At 44.6% G+C, this 13617-nt stretch overlaps 1 protein-coding gene across 2 annotated transcripts; it reads left to right on the forward strand.

The window, feature by feature from the left end:
- The first annotated feature begins 515 nt into the window (after positions 1 to 515).
- On the forward strand, positions 516 to 8992 carry etv5a (ETS variant transcription factor 5a). Of its 2 annotated transcripts, none has more exons than XM_061287356.1 (13): positions 516 to 676; positions 1853 to 1959; positions 2086 to 2167; positions 2246 to 2293; positions 2588 to 2638; positions 4142 to 4265; positions 4348 to 4635; positions 4710 to 5014; positions 6295 to 6357; positions 6603 to 6671; positions 6891 to 7060; positions 7136 to 7243; positions 7363 to 8992. In XM_061287356.1, the coding sequence occupies exons 2-13, from the start codon at positions 1912 to 1914 to the stop codon at positions 7591 to 7593; spliced, it is 1587 nt and encodes a 528-aa protein (XP_061143340.1). In that variant the 5' UTR covers positions 516 to 676; positions 1853 to 1911; the 3' UTR covers positions 7594 to 8992. The 2 variants fall into 2 exon arrangements, with proteins under 2 accessions (XP_061143340.1, XP_061143341.1); XM_061287357.1 differs by having other exon boundaries at positions 517 to 676; positions 7136 to 7237.
- Positions 8993 to 13617: the final 4625 nt, after the last annotated feature.

A 13617-nucleotide genomic window follows, 5' to 3' on the forward strand; every position in this document is an offset into this window, starting at 1 on the left:
CATGCGTGCACGCATACACCCACATGCAAACATGTTTGGACAACTAACCTGCTTACATTCATGGTTGTATTATTAGATGTAGTTGAAGATTTTTGTTTTGTAATTGGTTTTGGGGGAATTTTATCGTAATTATCTTGAATAAAAACAAAGTTGCGATGCTATAGTCAACTCTATGTTGCATTCAGTTAGCACGATTTGTTTACTAATGTAGCATCCCAAGACAAATGCAAGCAAATAAAGCAGAGTTCAAAGTACTGTATGCGAAGTGCACTGTTGTTGAATACATTTCCACTGACGCTTTTCCTTTAAGTCAACTTGGCCATCGAAGTGTTGAGGGGCGAAAAAAGTGAATGAAATTCAGCCATTCATAAAAATAGGTCGCTGCCGCGCTCCGATTGGTCGAACGGGATCTCGTACATAATTCATGAGCTACCGCTCTCCCATTGGCTGCATTGGCAAATAGACACATCCCTCCAACCAATCTGTGTGGCTCCCCGCGTTGCGCTCAAGCCCCAGGGAAAAGCAAGTAGAACGATGAACGAAGATCTCAGTTAAGTTTTGCGAGTGGAGACGGTCGCATCAATTGGAGCGTGCGACTAAACCGCGTTCGTCTTTCTTTTGTGGACATATACACAGCATTGCTTTGCTAAAGAGGAAACGCACTAACACAGTCGAGGTAAGTAAGCTTAGTGTCTGCTTTGCTGTGCAGCGGAGAATTAAAAAAACAAAATTGTGTGTGCAACGGCCAAATGTTTGAGGCGAGCGGGCGCAACGCCATTTTACATTTACTTTACTTTTCTACATGCGTCACAAGTAAATGATTTAGCATTTTAGGATAAAAGCATGCATGTGATGTGTTCTGTGCATTATTATGACTCATCGGTGGAGAGGCGGATTGTTTATGATTTTGTTTTTATGAATGAGGGTGCCAATGGTTCCCCTCCTCCTTTGCGTTTCCTCACGGGTCGCGTATCAAGTTTCACTTCATTGAGAAAAACAAGGTGCTGAAGGGTGGGGGTGAATGGGGGAAGGGTGGGAGGGGAGTAAAAAAAAAAAAGGGGGGGGTTGGATGACACCCCCACACCTTCTAGTACACCGACGCTCAAAAGTTAACAAAAGTTTTGTTCTGCTGACGTGTTGTTGCACAATCTGAACTAAGAATCCACCGCTGCGTTCAGTGACCGCTTGTTTTTCATTCTCGGCCATGTTGTGTTCAGGGAATTTTTTGTTTTCATTTTTTTAGCCCTTTGTTATAATTTGCTCCTGCTGCAACATTTGACCCCAAAAATCCTTTCGTTATAATATTTAAAATGATTCTATAAAACACACTGTTCCAGGTAACGCTCAGTGTCAGGGCTTTTTAAAGTGTCAAATGTTCACTTTGTGTGACGTAACATGGCGCCACACATACACACTCATGTTCTTCTAAGTGCTATCTGCTCAGAGTCTGCTGTAATTGCCTTCAGCTATGCTTTATTCGTCATCCATTAACGAGAGCTAGCGCAGTGAGTCATATCTTTCGGTCCACAGAGAAATGTGAGAATGGAGGCCACTGCTGGCTGCTGCTCATTGTTGTACAAATACAACTTTTGATGTTTCCTCACCGTGTCAAATTCATAAGAATGATGGTGATGTTTAGCTCAATGGCTGCCCTCCATGATTCATCATGTTTTACTTAAGATGATGCAAGCCGATCTCAGTCAATAACTCCATCTTATGTAACTGCGAGTGTTTACGTTGTGCGAGCTCCTCTCGCCTGGCTCGGCTCACGTGTCAAAAAGTCGCTTGTTTGTCCCAACAAATGTGGCAGACGTGCATGATGTTCAAGTGTCACCTTTTTTTTGTCTTCCAGTGATTTGTAAAGCGCCATCCCACAAACTCCCCCTCCCCTCAGGAAACCCAAAACTCAACATGGACGGCTTCTACGACCAACAGGTTCCGTTCATGGTCCCGCCCAATGTAAGTGGCACACGTCACATGCATCATTCGTGGGACGACCCACCGTCCATCGATTGACTGGCAGATCCACCCGATGTCATCGGATCGCTGTTAAATTGCGCTTCCTGCATGTTCTCTCCATAATAGTCTCACATCGAGGAACGCAGCAGAATCTTCAGTGACAGAAAGAGGAAGTTTGTGGACACTGAGCTTGCCCAGGACACAGAAGGTGTGTGTGACCTCAGTTTGAATAAAGCCTACAATCAATGAAGACAATGCTAATATTATCTTTGTCATTGATGGACAGAACTGTTCCAAGATCTCAGTCAGCTTCAGGATATCTGGATCGCAGAAGGTGAGGTCCACTTTTTGCTTTGCAATATATGAAACCTTGTTCAGGTGTTTCATTTTTGGCTAAATGCTGAGTCGGCGTTTTGAGGTAGAAATTTAACTTGCGTCGACTAGTTTTACGTTTTGGTGTTTTGCAACAAGCGGAAGGTGGCCAAAGTCCCGTACGCGACAACCTGCTGACTGAGACCGTTTTTATTTTGGGTTAATAGGTGGCGAGTGGTTATGTTTTGAGTTTTCCTAACTTGTCTGTGTTTATTTCGGTCATGTTTGAACTTTTTGCCCTTCTTTCTCCCCACAGCTCAGGTGCCGGATGACGAGCAGTTTGTCCCCGACTTCCAGTCGGATAGCTGTGAGTACTTTTTCATCTGCTTGTTGCCTTGAGGCCACCTAAACAGCCTAATTGGAATGTTTTAAGCATTACTAAGCTGCTACAAAGTGGAGCATCGAGATGTTCTTCTTTTACAGTCTTTGCCTCAAACTGACCTGTAGTCTGGGTCACCCCTTGTTTTTTTTTGTTTTTTTTTTAAGATGTCTTAATCCCGTCAAGGACAAACGTCATCCTTTGTCCTCGGAAGTCCGCTTTGGGCTTGTGTGCGCTCTCTTGTCTGCCTCTCCCTCTCAACCATTTCGAGTTTAATCAGCCGATTGGCATGGGGCATCACATGAGCCGAGCTCCTAATCTGATTTCACACTTTCCCGCACTCGGGCCTCGCTGCCGGAGCGGACCAGATTCCAGCAGATAGGGCGGTCTTTTACCGCCGCCACTCTCCTTTCCCCCCCCAAAAAAACGTGTGTGTGCCCGTGTGTGTGCGCATGCACCTCTGTCGTAAGTGTGGGAATTATTCAGAGCTGTGTTCGTAAAGATAGTTTGCTTCCCTGTGAGTGAGAGATGAGTTGTTGATGATGGCTGCAGTTGCCAGGCTGCAGGCACATTCTCTCTCGCTCCTATTCAAGGCCAGATTGCATGATTGGCGATTACAATGAGCCTGCACTTTATATATAAAAAATACAAAAGCTCTCACCCCCCCCGATTATGGACAAAGGACTTGAACCATCTCCGAAGAGAAGCAGAGAATCAAAGCACCGGTTTGTGGAAGAGTCCTCATACTAGTCTAGTTCAAGACTTCTCGGGAGAACGGCAATCCGGTTCTCTTCCTTGTTTGTGTGCCGGCGGTGGAATGACAGATGTCGCGATAAATCGGTTCATACGGAAAGTAATTGGGGCATAAAAAAAGGTAGCGGCACCAACTGTTTTGCACCGTTTGAGTGCAAAGGAAAATCTTTTCCCCCACCGTTTGGCTCCAGAGTGCACACACAAGGGAGCACACGCTCGTCGTTTGGAGGATAGTCCATCAACGCCCTCGTCATCGGACGCCCTCTCCTCTCCTCCCCGGGATCTAGTTTCTTCCCAGCCATTATGCGGCGCCCTGGTAACTGCAGCCGGTATGCGGAGGGCTTGCTTCCCTAGTCTAATGGTTACAGCAGGAGTCAGGCTAGCAAATCATTCCCAGCCATTAGATTGCAGCCACATTGATTCATGGCTATTGGGATTGGCCCCGTCCTAATGGGAATCAGACGTGATGTTTGATGGCTTATGTGTGTCTAGTGCAGTTTAAATCACCCCGGCTACACAAACGGCGGGGGCATAAATGGAGGATAAATAACTGCTAAGTGGCTCTGGACAGATGAGGCAACACAAATACGCATTGTCCACGTGATGTGCTAAATACGATTAAGATAACCGTTGCACTTCTGCCGATGGCTTCAATTACGTAGGTGGTGTCTGGATTTCGTCTGATGTGCTCGCTTTTGTCCTCTCTCTCTCTCTCTCTCTCTCGCTCTTTCTGGCCAGTGATGTTTCATGGACCGCCACCGACAAAGATCAAACGTGAGCTGACTCCCTCCAAAGAGCTGTCCCCCTGCCACCAGGACAGGAGTCCCATGCCCTACGGAGAGAAGTGCCTTTACAGCTACAGGTACAAAATAACCGAAGATACTTTGGATGGAATAATGAGAATTCCTCTCTAACTGATTCTTTTGACTTTTTTTGGCACACAGTGCCTGCGACAGGAAGTCAACTCCTGGCTTCAAACCATTAACCCCTCCCTCCACACCAGTGTCTCCATGTGGGTCCACTAGCACCGCAGGAGCACCCCCCCTCAATGAGCCTACACCTTCCCCTCCTACCAATGTAGCCAGTCTGAACCCCGGACCGCGGCAGGTGCAGCCCCTCACACCGAGCGCGGGCCCACGAAACCAGCCGCCACTTTCGGTCCACAGCCCGCCGTTCGCCGTGCCGTGTGCGCTAATCGGCCAGGATGCCAATAACTTCACGCCAGAGCACAGGTAAGCAGCTCCACCGCAGTGCCCGCAGTCTGTTGAATGAGCCTCAGTCCTCACCTTTGTCCTTCCATCTCAAGGTTCCAAAGGCAGATGTCAGAGCCATCCCTACCTTTCCCCCCATCAGAGAGTCAAGGGCGACCCCACTTCCTGCCCCAGCTGGCCAATAACAACGGTCGGCCACATGAGGGCCGGCCACTGTACCATCGGCAAATGTCGGATCCCCTGGTGGCCGTACCCCCACACCCTTTCAAACAAGAACTCATCGACCCGAGATACACCGAGCAGGGCGTTCCCAGCGCAGGCCCGCCGGCTCCCCCGCGCCAGGCTGCGTTCCACCCGATGGCCATCAAGCAGGAACCCCGCGATTTTTGCTTCGATTCCGGTGAGTGATCCTTCCTAATTTGTCTTCTGAGACCGGCCGTCCACAGTTAGCTCAGGTTTAGGAATGTGCCGGCCGGCTGTGTTTGTTCAGACTCCTGACACATGAATGCAAGTTTTAGCGTGTAATGGCGGCATGGGTGCACAGGTATTCCCTTTCACACTCGCACTTTCCCAGTTTAATCTGATCGTTCCTCCGATTCACGGCGGTAAAGTAAAAGTAGGTCTTTCGGCTCAGCCTAAGCCTCTAAGGGCAAGAAGTAAATGGGTCATCCAGCCAGGTGGCAAGAAACTCACTGAGCTTACCTGGAATAGATCGAGGGCAGAGTCCTCAGAGGATTTTGCGGTCTGCGAGGTATAGCGTGTTGATCAGAAAAGTCTTCACCTTCTGATGTTTGGGGAAACCTCGATGAAAGACAGTCACTGTTTGGTCACATGGTATAAATCAAACAAGCGCCTGACTGTTGTCCTTCCAACACCCACACAGACCAGCTGTTGTGCTCCGCGGTATTAACATCCTCTTTTCCTGAAACGCTTGAACCTTGGGGGAGGGAAAAAACTCCCAACAACGTCACATACTCTTCTTTTTTCTGAACAGTGGATGACCGGGTGGCTTGGCGGTGATGTAATGACAAATCCTCTTAGCTTCTTATGGCCTTTAGAACCTACGTCACAGATCGAGCCGAGGATGCGCATCCATGTTGGCAGGGAGCGTACGACGAAAAGCAGATGTTCTGACTTCCTGCGGAGTCTCGTCTCATTCACGGTTGATCTCTGTCAATCTTATCAGTTGATGGGACACAGGATAATAAGTAAACAATCGCGTGGCGGTTGGTATGCAGAGACGAGCGGAAGCCAGACCCCGAAGCTCCAAGGGGGGGGGGGCTTGTAACTTGATTATCATTGCGATTTAACACAGCAGCCACAGCTCGAATCCAGTTTTAAAGGCTTGGTGGGCGTGCGAGGGCTCGAGTGGGTTGTGCGGTACTACTCGGATCTAGGTTTTAGTCCGCTCGGAGGTATGCGCGCGTAGGCGGGCGGCAGTTGAAGTCGCAGCTTAACGCGAGCGGTAGCAGCCGCCGATCCCAGGCATCGTTGCTGATGTTTAGCAACGTGAAGGCAATCACGCAAATCAAAGTTGCTATTTAAAGATCTTTTAGACGTGAAGTCCTAATCTACCCATCAGCTGTGAGGTGGATTTTGATGCGGCGCACATTTGAGATGACACCAAAGGCTGGGATGTCTCTGGTCTAAAATTATGCGCCCACTGTCTTTGTTTTGCAGAGGTGCCCAACTGTCACTCATCTTTTGGGACAGCGGGCAGCTACTACCAAAATAACCACAAAAGTAAGTCATTGTTTTCTTTTTCTCTCTCTCTCTCGCTATCTCTCGTGAGTTAGAAGTGTTTCGTCCGTGAGGTATTTGCGTCCCATGAGCCGGGTGGGGATTATTGAGGCGAACAGGGATCAGCACGCGTGAATGAGTAGAGGTCAGCGGCATTTTAAGTGAGCGGTCAGGGGGAAGTGGGATGGTTCATGCTAGCTATGTTTGCAAGTCACAATAGAACTAATCCGAAACTTTTTCGACTTCAGGCTTCGCCTTCGACAGAGATCCTCAACTCTACTTTGACGATACCTGTGTCGTTCCTGAAAGATTAGAAGGTGAGAGTCTTTTGGGGCGGGGAAGACGTGATTTATCTTTCGACATTTTCCGAATTTTTTCAACTCTTCCATGAAGCGCAATGAATAGCGAGTCGACTTCACACTTGCCATCTGGCAGGAATGTCTCACCACACTGCGACCGCAGTGAAGCGCAGAACTGACCAGCTCGCTTTATTGTCCCCACTCTGAATTCGATCCCTTCTCTTCTCCCACGCGCAGGTAAAGTTAAGCAGGAGCCCTCCATCTATCGAGACGGACCCCCGTACCAGCGCCGTGGCTCCCTGCAACTCTGGCAGTTCCTCGTCACTTTGCTAGACGACCCGGCCAACGGACACTTTATCGCCTGGACAGGTCGGGGGATGGAATTCAAGCTCATTGAGCCGGAGGAGGTAAATGCAGCTAATTTTCCTTGAATACACATGACAGCGCAGATGAGTTTGAAACCGATGAATCTTCCGGATAAGGTTGCTCGCCGCTGGGGCATCCAGAAGAACAGACCGGCCATGAACTACGACAAGCTGAGCCGCTCTTTGCGTTACTACTACGAGAAGGGCATCATGCAGAAGGTAAAGGCACGTTACCTTTTTCTTTCTTTCCACGCTTTACATTTGTCCGCGATTTGGACGCGTGTTAAAATGGATCTTTTCAAAACGTCCGAGTCTGACGTTTTCTCCTGAATTGTGCCGCTCAGGTGGCTGGTGAACGGTACGTGTACAAGTTTGTGTGCGACCCCGAGGCCCTCTTCTCCATGGCCTTCCCTGACAACCAGAGGCCTAACCTGAAAGCCGACCTGGACAGCGTGCCGGGCCTTGACGACGACACCGTGCCCCTCACCCACTACGAGGAGAACACTCCCTACCTACTGGACAGCGGAGATCATTGTGCTGCCGGCTTGCCCTTCCCCGACGGTTGCGGCTACTGAAGCGCCAGAGAAAAATGCAAAAACACTCCCCAAGTCTCTTAATGCTTTTCAAATTCAGAGGCGCCACCTGCAAAACGGCTTGCAGAGACCGGCGTGGATGTCCGCACTCGCTGACTCGTGGAACAAAATTGATCTGCCGCTAACAGTGGACAAAGGGTAAAATGTGACAAAAGTGGAAAGGGTTGTGAGAGGAATGAACTCAAACTCTAGCGCCCTCCTTTGCATTGGAAGAGTGCAAGGCCACAAGACGTCAAACATTACGCAAAGGACTGTCTGTATAGACAAGAGTAGAGTTTGTGATTTTTATTTTGTGACACTCTAATTTTTCTTAAACAATCAAGAGAAATCTCAAATTTAACAACGCAGCACTGTTTTAGAGTTGCCTATTAGAAGTTTGTTGCGCCGTCGTTATGCTACTGCACCCCAGTTAAAACGTGAGCAAAAGGGCTGTCAATTGCATAATTGTTCAACAAGCCTATTTTGAACTAACAATCATTTTTTTTGTAGATATGACTTTTTTTATTGCCACTTTTGGGATCTTTAAAAATGGAGCATTACAAGCTAGACTGTTGGGCTGCTCTCTTGTCTAAATGTTGTGTTCTTTAATTGTCCTACCCTTGTAAGAGATTGTTTCTGCTACCGCCCTTGTTGGAGACTGCAAACCTTGCTACAAATCTGTGCTGGATTGTTCAATTTTAGAGCAAATCAGCACTTGTCTATTTCAAAAGGGATGCATATGCAAGTACACAATTCTCCCACAGAGACCATTCTTTTTATATAAATTGTCAAGATGTCCTTTTTTTTTTTTTTTGGCTTACATTGTTCTCTCAGTTGTGGTCAGCCAGCTCCTGATGTGCAGGCGGGTTTGGTGGAAGAATCGCGGTTTGCATGCGGAGAATAAAAAAAAAGAAAATCAGACACCTTCTCCAGAAGACAATAAATGTGACTTTGCATGGTATAATCAGCCAAGACTGCATCCACCAACATATCACTTTAGTGTCTAGGGATGAACATTTATATGTTTCTGTATTTTATTTAGAATGAGGGCAACATTAAAACTTATACAAAGTATATATTTTTGCTATAAGCCTGCTATCTTTCTTTTTTTTTTTTTTTTTTTATGTATCCGCTGTATATTTCTGGCAATGGCAACTTTATTTCTTTTTTAAAGAAACAATAAAATCTCACAAAGACTCTCACTACAGGCTGATCCGTAGGACCAGATGTTAACAATAGGCGTGTAAAAGGCCAGAGTTCCGATAAAGGCAACATTATGGGATGTGCAGGGACAAACCAGACTTGTATAGGCTTCTGTTAGCCCCCCCCCCCTCTCACATTGTGTTCCTTATACAGCTGAGTTTGTTATGTGTACTGGGTCAAATAAACACTCTATGCTTCACTGCTGGCTGTGCTGGTGTGTTTCTTTATGATCTTACCTCTTGCCTTTATTTCTGGAAGCTTGACCTGGCTGTTATGAGTCACATGCTTTTCTTTCAGATTCATTGTCTATGTCAATGAGCCGAATTGATAGATGAATAACTCGACGGAGGTCTGGGACCGCTCCATTTTTGGTTTTGGTTTTTCCCCCCTTCTTGATGTTGTGTTTTGAATACTTGTCCTTAAAGGAACACAAATGTTTATCTTCCATTGAGAGTTTTGTACATTGTGTGAATTGTTAAGGGATCGCTCCACTGTGATCTATTAGAGAAAGGAGGCATAATTGAATACATTATTCGATTGGGCGAAACTTTGCCAAAGTTTTCTTTTGACCAATCATGGCAACAGAAATCCTAATCAGGAAGTGAAAGAAGCACAAACCTCTTTTCCAGCTAAAAATGCACAAAGCGCCTCTCGCTGTTCTTCTCCTAAAATGGAAATTGTGAGTAACTCTGTGAGAACAGAATTAGTTGCAGCGTAAATGCATTCGCCAACGGTGTCGGCAGTTTGGTAATTGGTTTGTTTCCCTTGGCCTCATGTAGTTTGCCCCCCGAACACATTGTTGCTTCGTGATTAGTCGGGTCATCCAGATGGATTCTCATGTTTTTTCCAAACTCACAAAACATTATTTGTCATCAGGATAGCATTTACATAATAAAAATATTTGTATTGCTATTTTTAGGAAGTCATGGGATTTATCTCTGAATAGTCATACTTTGACTGGAAATTGTGTGACCTAAGTTAGTATCTTATTTGACATGACCAGTTGTTCCTGTATAAAAAAAAAGAAAAGACTGAAATGCTTGTTTAGAATGTTTGTTAACATTCTCTCTTTTTTGATGATTATCATTGCAGCTAAAGTGCAGCTGTGGCCAATGGCAATGGAGTCGCTGTTAGTTGGTCATGAAAATGGTCCAAACACCTTGCAGTTAGTAGAAAGTGAAAAGAGGAATTTGGAGTGTAAAATGATTCAATGCACTAATCTTTGTTATGCTCTGTTGAGTCGTATCATCATTGGTTAAGATCTTATTGAAAGTCACTAAAACCTATTAGATCACACTCATTTCATTGTAAATGTAGATCAGGGGTGTCAAACTCCTTTTTTTGGCGGGCCCCATTGTAGTCATAGCTTCTTTCGGAAGGCCATTATGACTGTCAACTGTAATATGAGCACCTCTTATTAAGTGCAGTAAAAGCTACAAAACAAACTGACAAACAGCTCGTTTTCAAATCAGAGGTGTAAAAACTAGTCAAATATAAAAAAAAAAGTAAGATATTAAAAGTGAAGACAATTTGCAATTCTAGCAATGACACGAATTTGATGCACAATTTGTCTTCGCGGGCCACATAAAATGATGTGGCGGGCCGTATCTGGGCCCCCGGGTCTTGAGTTTGACACCTGTGCTGTAGCTGAACACCCAAAAAATGTAGAATATATAGAAAGAAAATTGTTGGGGGCACAAAAGATAAGCCATGATGCAGCACTCGATGGTTGTCTTTTTTTAGGGTATTCTTTAGGACCATTTTGGCTGCAATGTGTGGGTGTCATGATTCAGGCAAAACCCTTTTCATGGCATGACGAAGAGTAAATTCGATGCCTCACTTTTGTAGGGCTCCTCATCCCCTTCCATCATTGCCGACCCCACAATTAACCCACGGGACAAGTATAATACTCTTGATCCATTCCAAACATTGTTGACCTGACAAAGCATCACCGAGATGATGGATGGCTGAGAACGTATCAAACAATCGCACCATAAACAAGACTCCAGATCGATGTTTATGATGTTACAGAGCACTTGACACACAGAACTGGGCCTTCACATACATCATGACCATAGGCCACTTCTTCATGGATTATTGATTCACGTATGAGAAACAGCAGCACTAAGCTCCAAATCTTCAGGCTCGCTCTTTGTCAATGCAAAAACACACCATTCAGTGGAGTGATCCTTCCGGCCTACATCTTACAAGGAAATATGGGATTTGCGTTTTCACATTTTTTTGTTCCACAATTTATGTTTACAGTCCTCCACTGAGACCTTGGTTCCAAATGGTGACATAACCGGTTTGTCACAAATACACACCGCCCACTGACTTATTTTCATATTTAGTTTTCATGGGCAACCGCTACCCTCTGGTGGAGCTCTCATACCATAGCCGTTAAAAATCTATCGTCGAAAATGACTTAAACGACTTAAACGCGTGAATATACCCTTCTTTAGCTTCATTAAAAAAAATTTAAAAAGTGCTCATTTCCAATAATTTCAATTGTTGGATTTTCTTATGTTTAACGAAATGACATGTTTTTTTTTAATCTAATGAAAGATGACATTTTTTCACGTGGCAAAATAAGCAAACTCAATGTATTCTTAGGTAATTAATGTAATTATACTAGATAACTCGATAAGTATTGGATGGCGGTGCACATTTATTTTTGCGTTTGATTGGTCAAATTCAGCACAATGATCGCATGTTTTTGCAATATGAATATTGCATGGGCCAATATCGTGCATGCGATTTTTATAATTACCACACGAATATTTCTTTTCTCGTACACTTAATTATGCAAATATTTTATATGGATTGCTGTAATACTCTAAAGCCCCTAATGTTGTATGCGAACAGCCATAAAACTGAAAGTATAAGAAAGTATAAGAAGTAAACTTATGGAGAAAAGCAAAACCAAAATAACAGGTACGCAGTTTTAACTTCTGCAAGCTAACGATTGGTGCTTATTTGATCATTTATTTGCACGTTTTAATAGTCATAAGCATTGTTTCATCCATAATGTTTTTTTGGGGGGGGTGGGGTCTGACGATTTGTTTTAAGGTAGCACTGTCTGGGTCAGCTTTAGCTCATTTTGAATGCATGGAAAAACGAGTTTGCCAACATTTTTCTGATTTGAATGACACTTCATTTTCAGATTTCATATTTATACCTCGAGTAAAATTGACAACATGGATTACGTTCAACCACTTTGGCCAAGCAATCCGGTAATTTTGCAGCTCCGAAGGAGACCTGGCTGGTGTCTTCTCGTGGATTGTTCAACCGCACCTTCATTTTATCACAGAGCTAATGCAACAAACCTACGTAAGTCGCCGTTGAATTCGACGCAAGAAAAATGTTGCTGAAAAGAAAATTGCTTAGAGTTGAAACAACTAAACTAAAATAACTTTTATTACAGGCGAACCTGATTTGAGGCCTACTGCGTCCTACTCGATTCCAGCAAACACTAAACAGTTCCTTTTGCAGATGTAAGACCATTTATTACTATTGACAACAATGCTGATATTTTGATTCGCTAAATATGTTTTTCTTTTCTTGTTCAGGTCGCTCTATAACTTTGTGGTGGATCATCCTGACATTGCTTTGTGTGACCCCGAATTAACCGCTTGGCGCTTAAATTTGCCTTCAGATTACAGTCAGCTCGTACAAGGTAAAATATGTTACTTCATTTTTGATCAATTTATGATATTTAATTGCACACTTCCAAAAATATTTTAAAAGTATATTTGCTGTTGCTGTATAATCTCACACCTGCACGTATGCATCATCTTTTTCATAGATGAAGAAGCGTTTTTCCATTTTCTGCAAGAACACCCTGCCATAGAACTGGCCTTCCAACAGACTTGTTCGTGGCGTAAGTTGGAGTGTGTGTCTGAACTGCATTTTCTGAACTGCCAATAACTATTGTATATCTAATATCAGTTAGTTTATTTTGCTAGAAGTGCCTAAGGTTATTTTGCAAACCACCCCTACGTGGTTCAACGAAATCTTCCCACAAAAAGACTGGCTGCCCACTGCGAACAACATCACCTACAACAGACCCCAAATGGTGAGACCAACATGTAACCTGAAGCAGTGCCAAGTATGGACACAAGTAGAACACTTGACACATTCCTGTGTTGTGAATAGATGATTCCTTGAAAAAGAGTTTGCTTATTTCTCAAATTCTCAATATATTGTATTTCTGCATAGCGGGGATCAGCACAGTCCAGCGCTTGTGGTGTCGTCGAAGGCCTGCCTGGTTTCACGGTGGACTTGGAGCAACAATCCAGATTGAATAATTCAGCCATTGATGTCAATTTACAGTGAGTAAACGCTTACCAAACAACAGCAGTCCCAAGACTTGTAAAATGACCATAAGATAAAATAAATATGATAAAGGGGAATGTTTACACGCTGTCTGAATGTGTGCAAAGAGGCAAGGTTTGATTTTACATTTCAGGTATGAGCGGCAGCAAGACAAAGTGGATCTCCAGCCCAAGCCGAAAAAAGGCTTGCTAGGAGATGAAATTAGGTCCAGTAACAACACTCATCTGCCTGAACAAGGCAATGTCCAGATGTCCACTGAGGGAACTAAAGAGGAAATCTCCACAGTACACAGGTTGGAAAATATGAACGAAAAATCAAGTAATGCCACCATGGTCCAAGAAAACAGCAGCGTAATCTTTGCTGTGAAGAAGCAGACAGCACAAAGCAAAGAGGCTCACTTTTTGAGTGAAGCAGCTGCATCCAGAGAGCCGAAGGTTAGCACTGCAGATAAGTACACCTCCGCAGTGCCTTGTGTTGCTTCTTGCAGCA

The sequence above is a fragment of the Syngnathus typhle genome, linkage group LG9 (assembly GCF_033458585.1).
Source record: "Syngnathus typhle isolate RoL2023-S1 ecotype Sweden linkage group LG9, RoL_Styp_1.0, whole genome shotgun sequence".
NCBI lineage: Eukaryota > Metazoa > Chordata > Actinopteri > Syngnathiformes > Syngnathidae > Syngnathus > Syngnathus typhle.

Bases quoted from the DNA above. Each gene is read 5' to 3' on its own strand.
- etv5a (XM_061287356.1), top strand. From the start codon at position 1,912: ATGGACGGCTTCTACGACCAACAGGTTCCGTTCATGGTCCCGCCCAAT. The intron at 1,960-2,085 runs GTAAGTGGCACA...TCTCCATAATAG, and splicing joins CGTTCATGGTCCCGCCCAAT to TCTCACATCGAGGAACGCAG. The intron at 5,015-6,294 runs GTGAGTGATCCT...TTTGTTTTGCAG, and splicing joins CGATTTTTGCTTCGATTCCG to AGGTGCCCAACTGTCACTCA.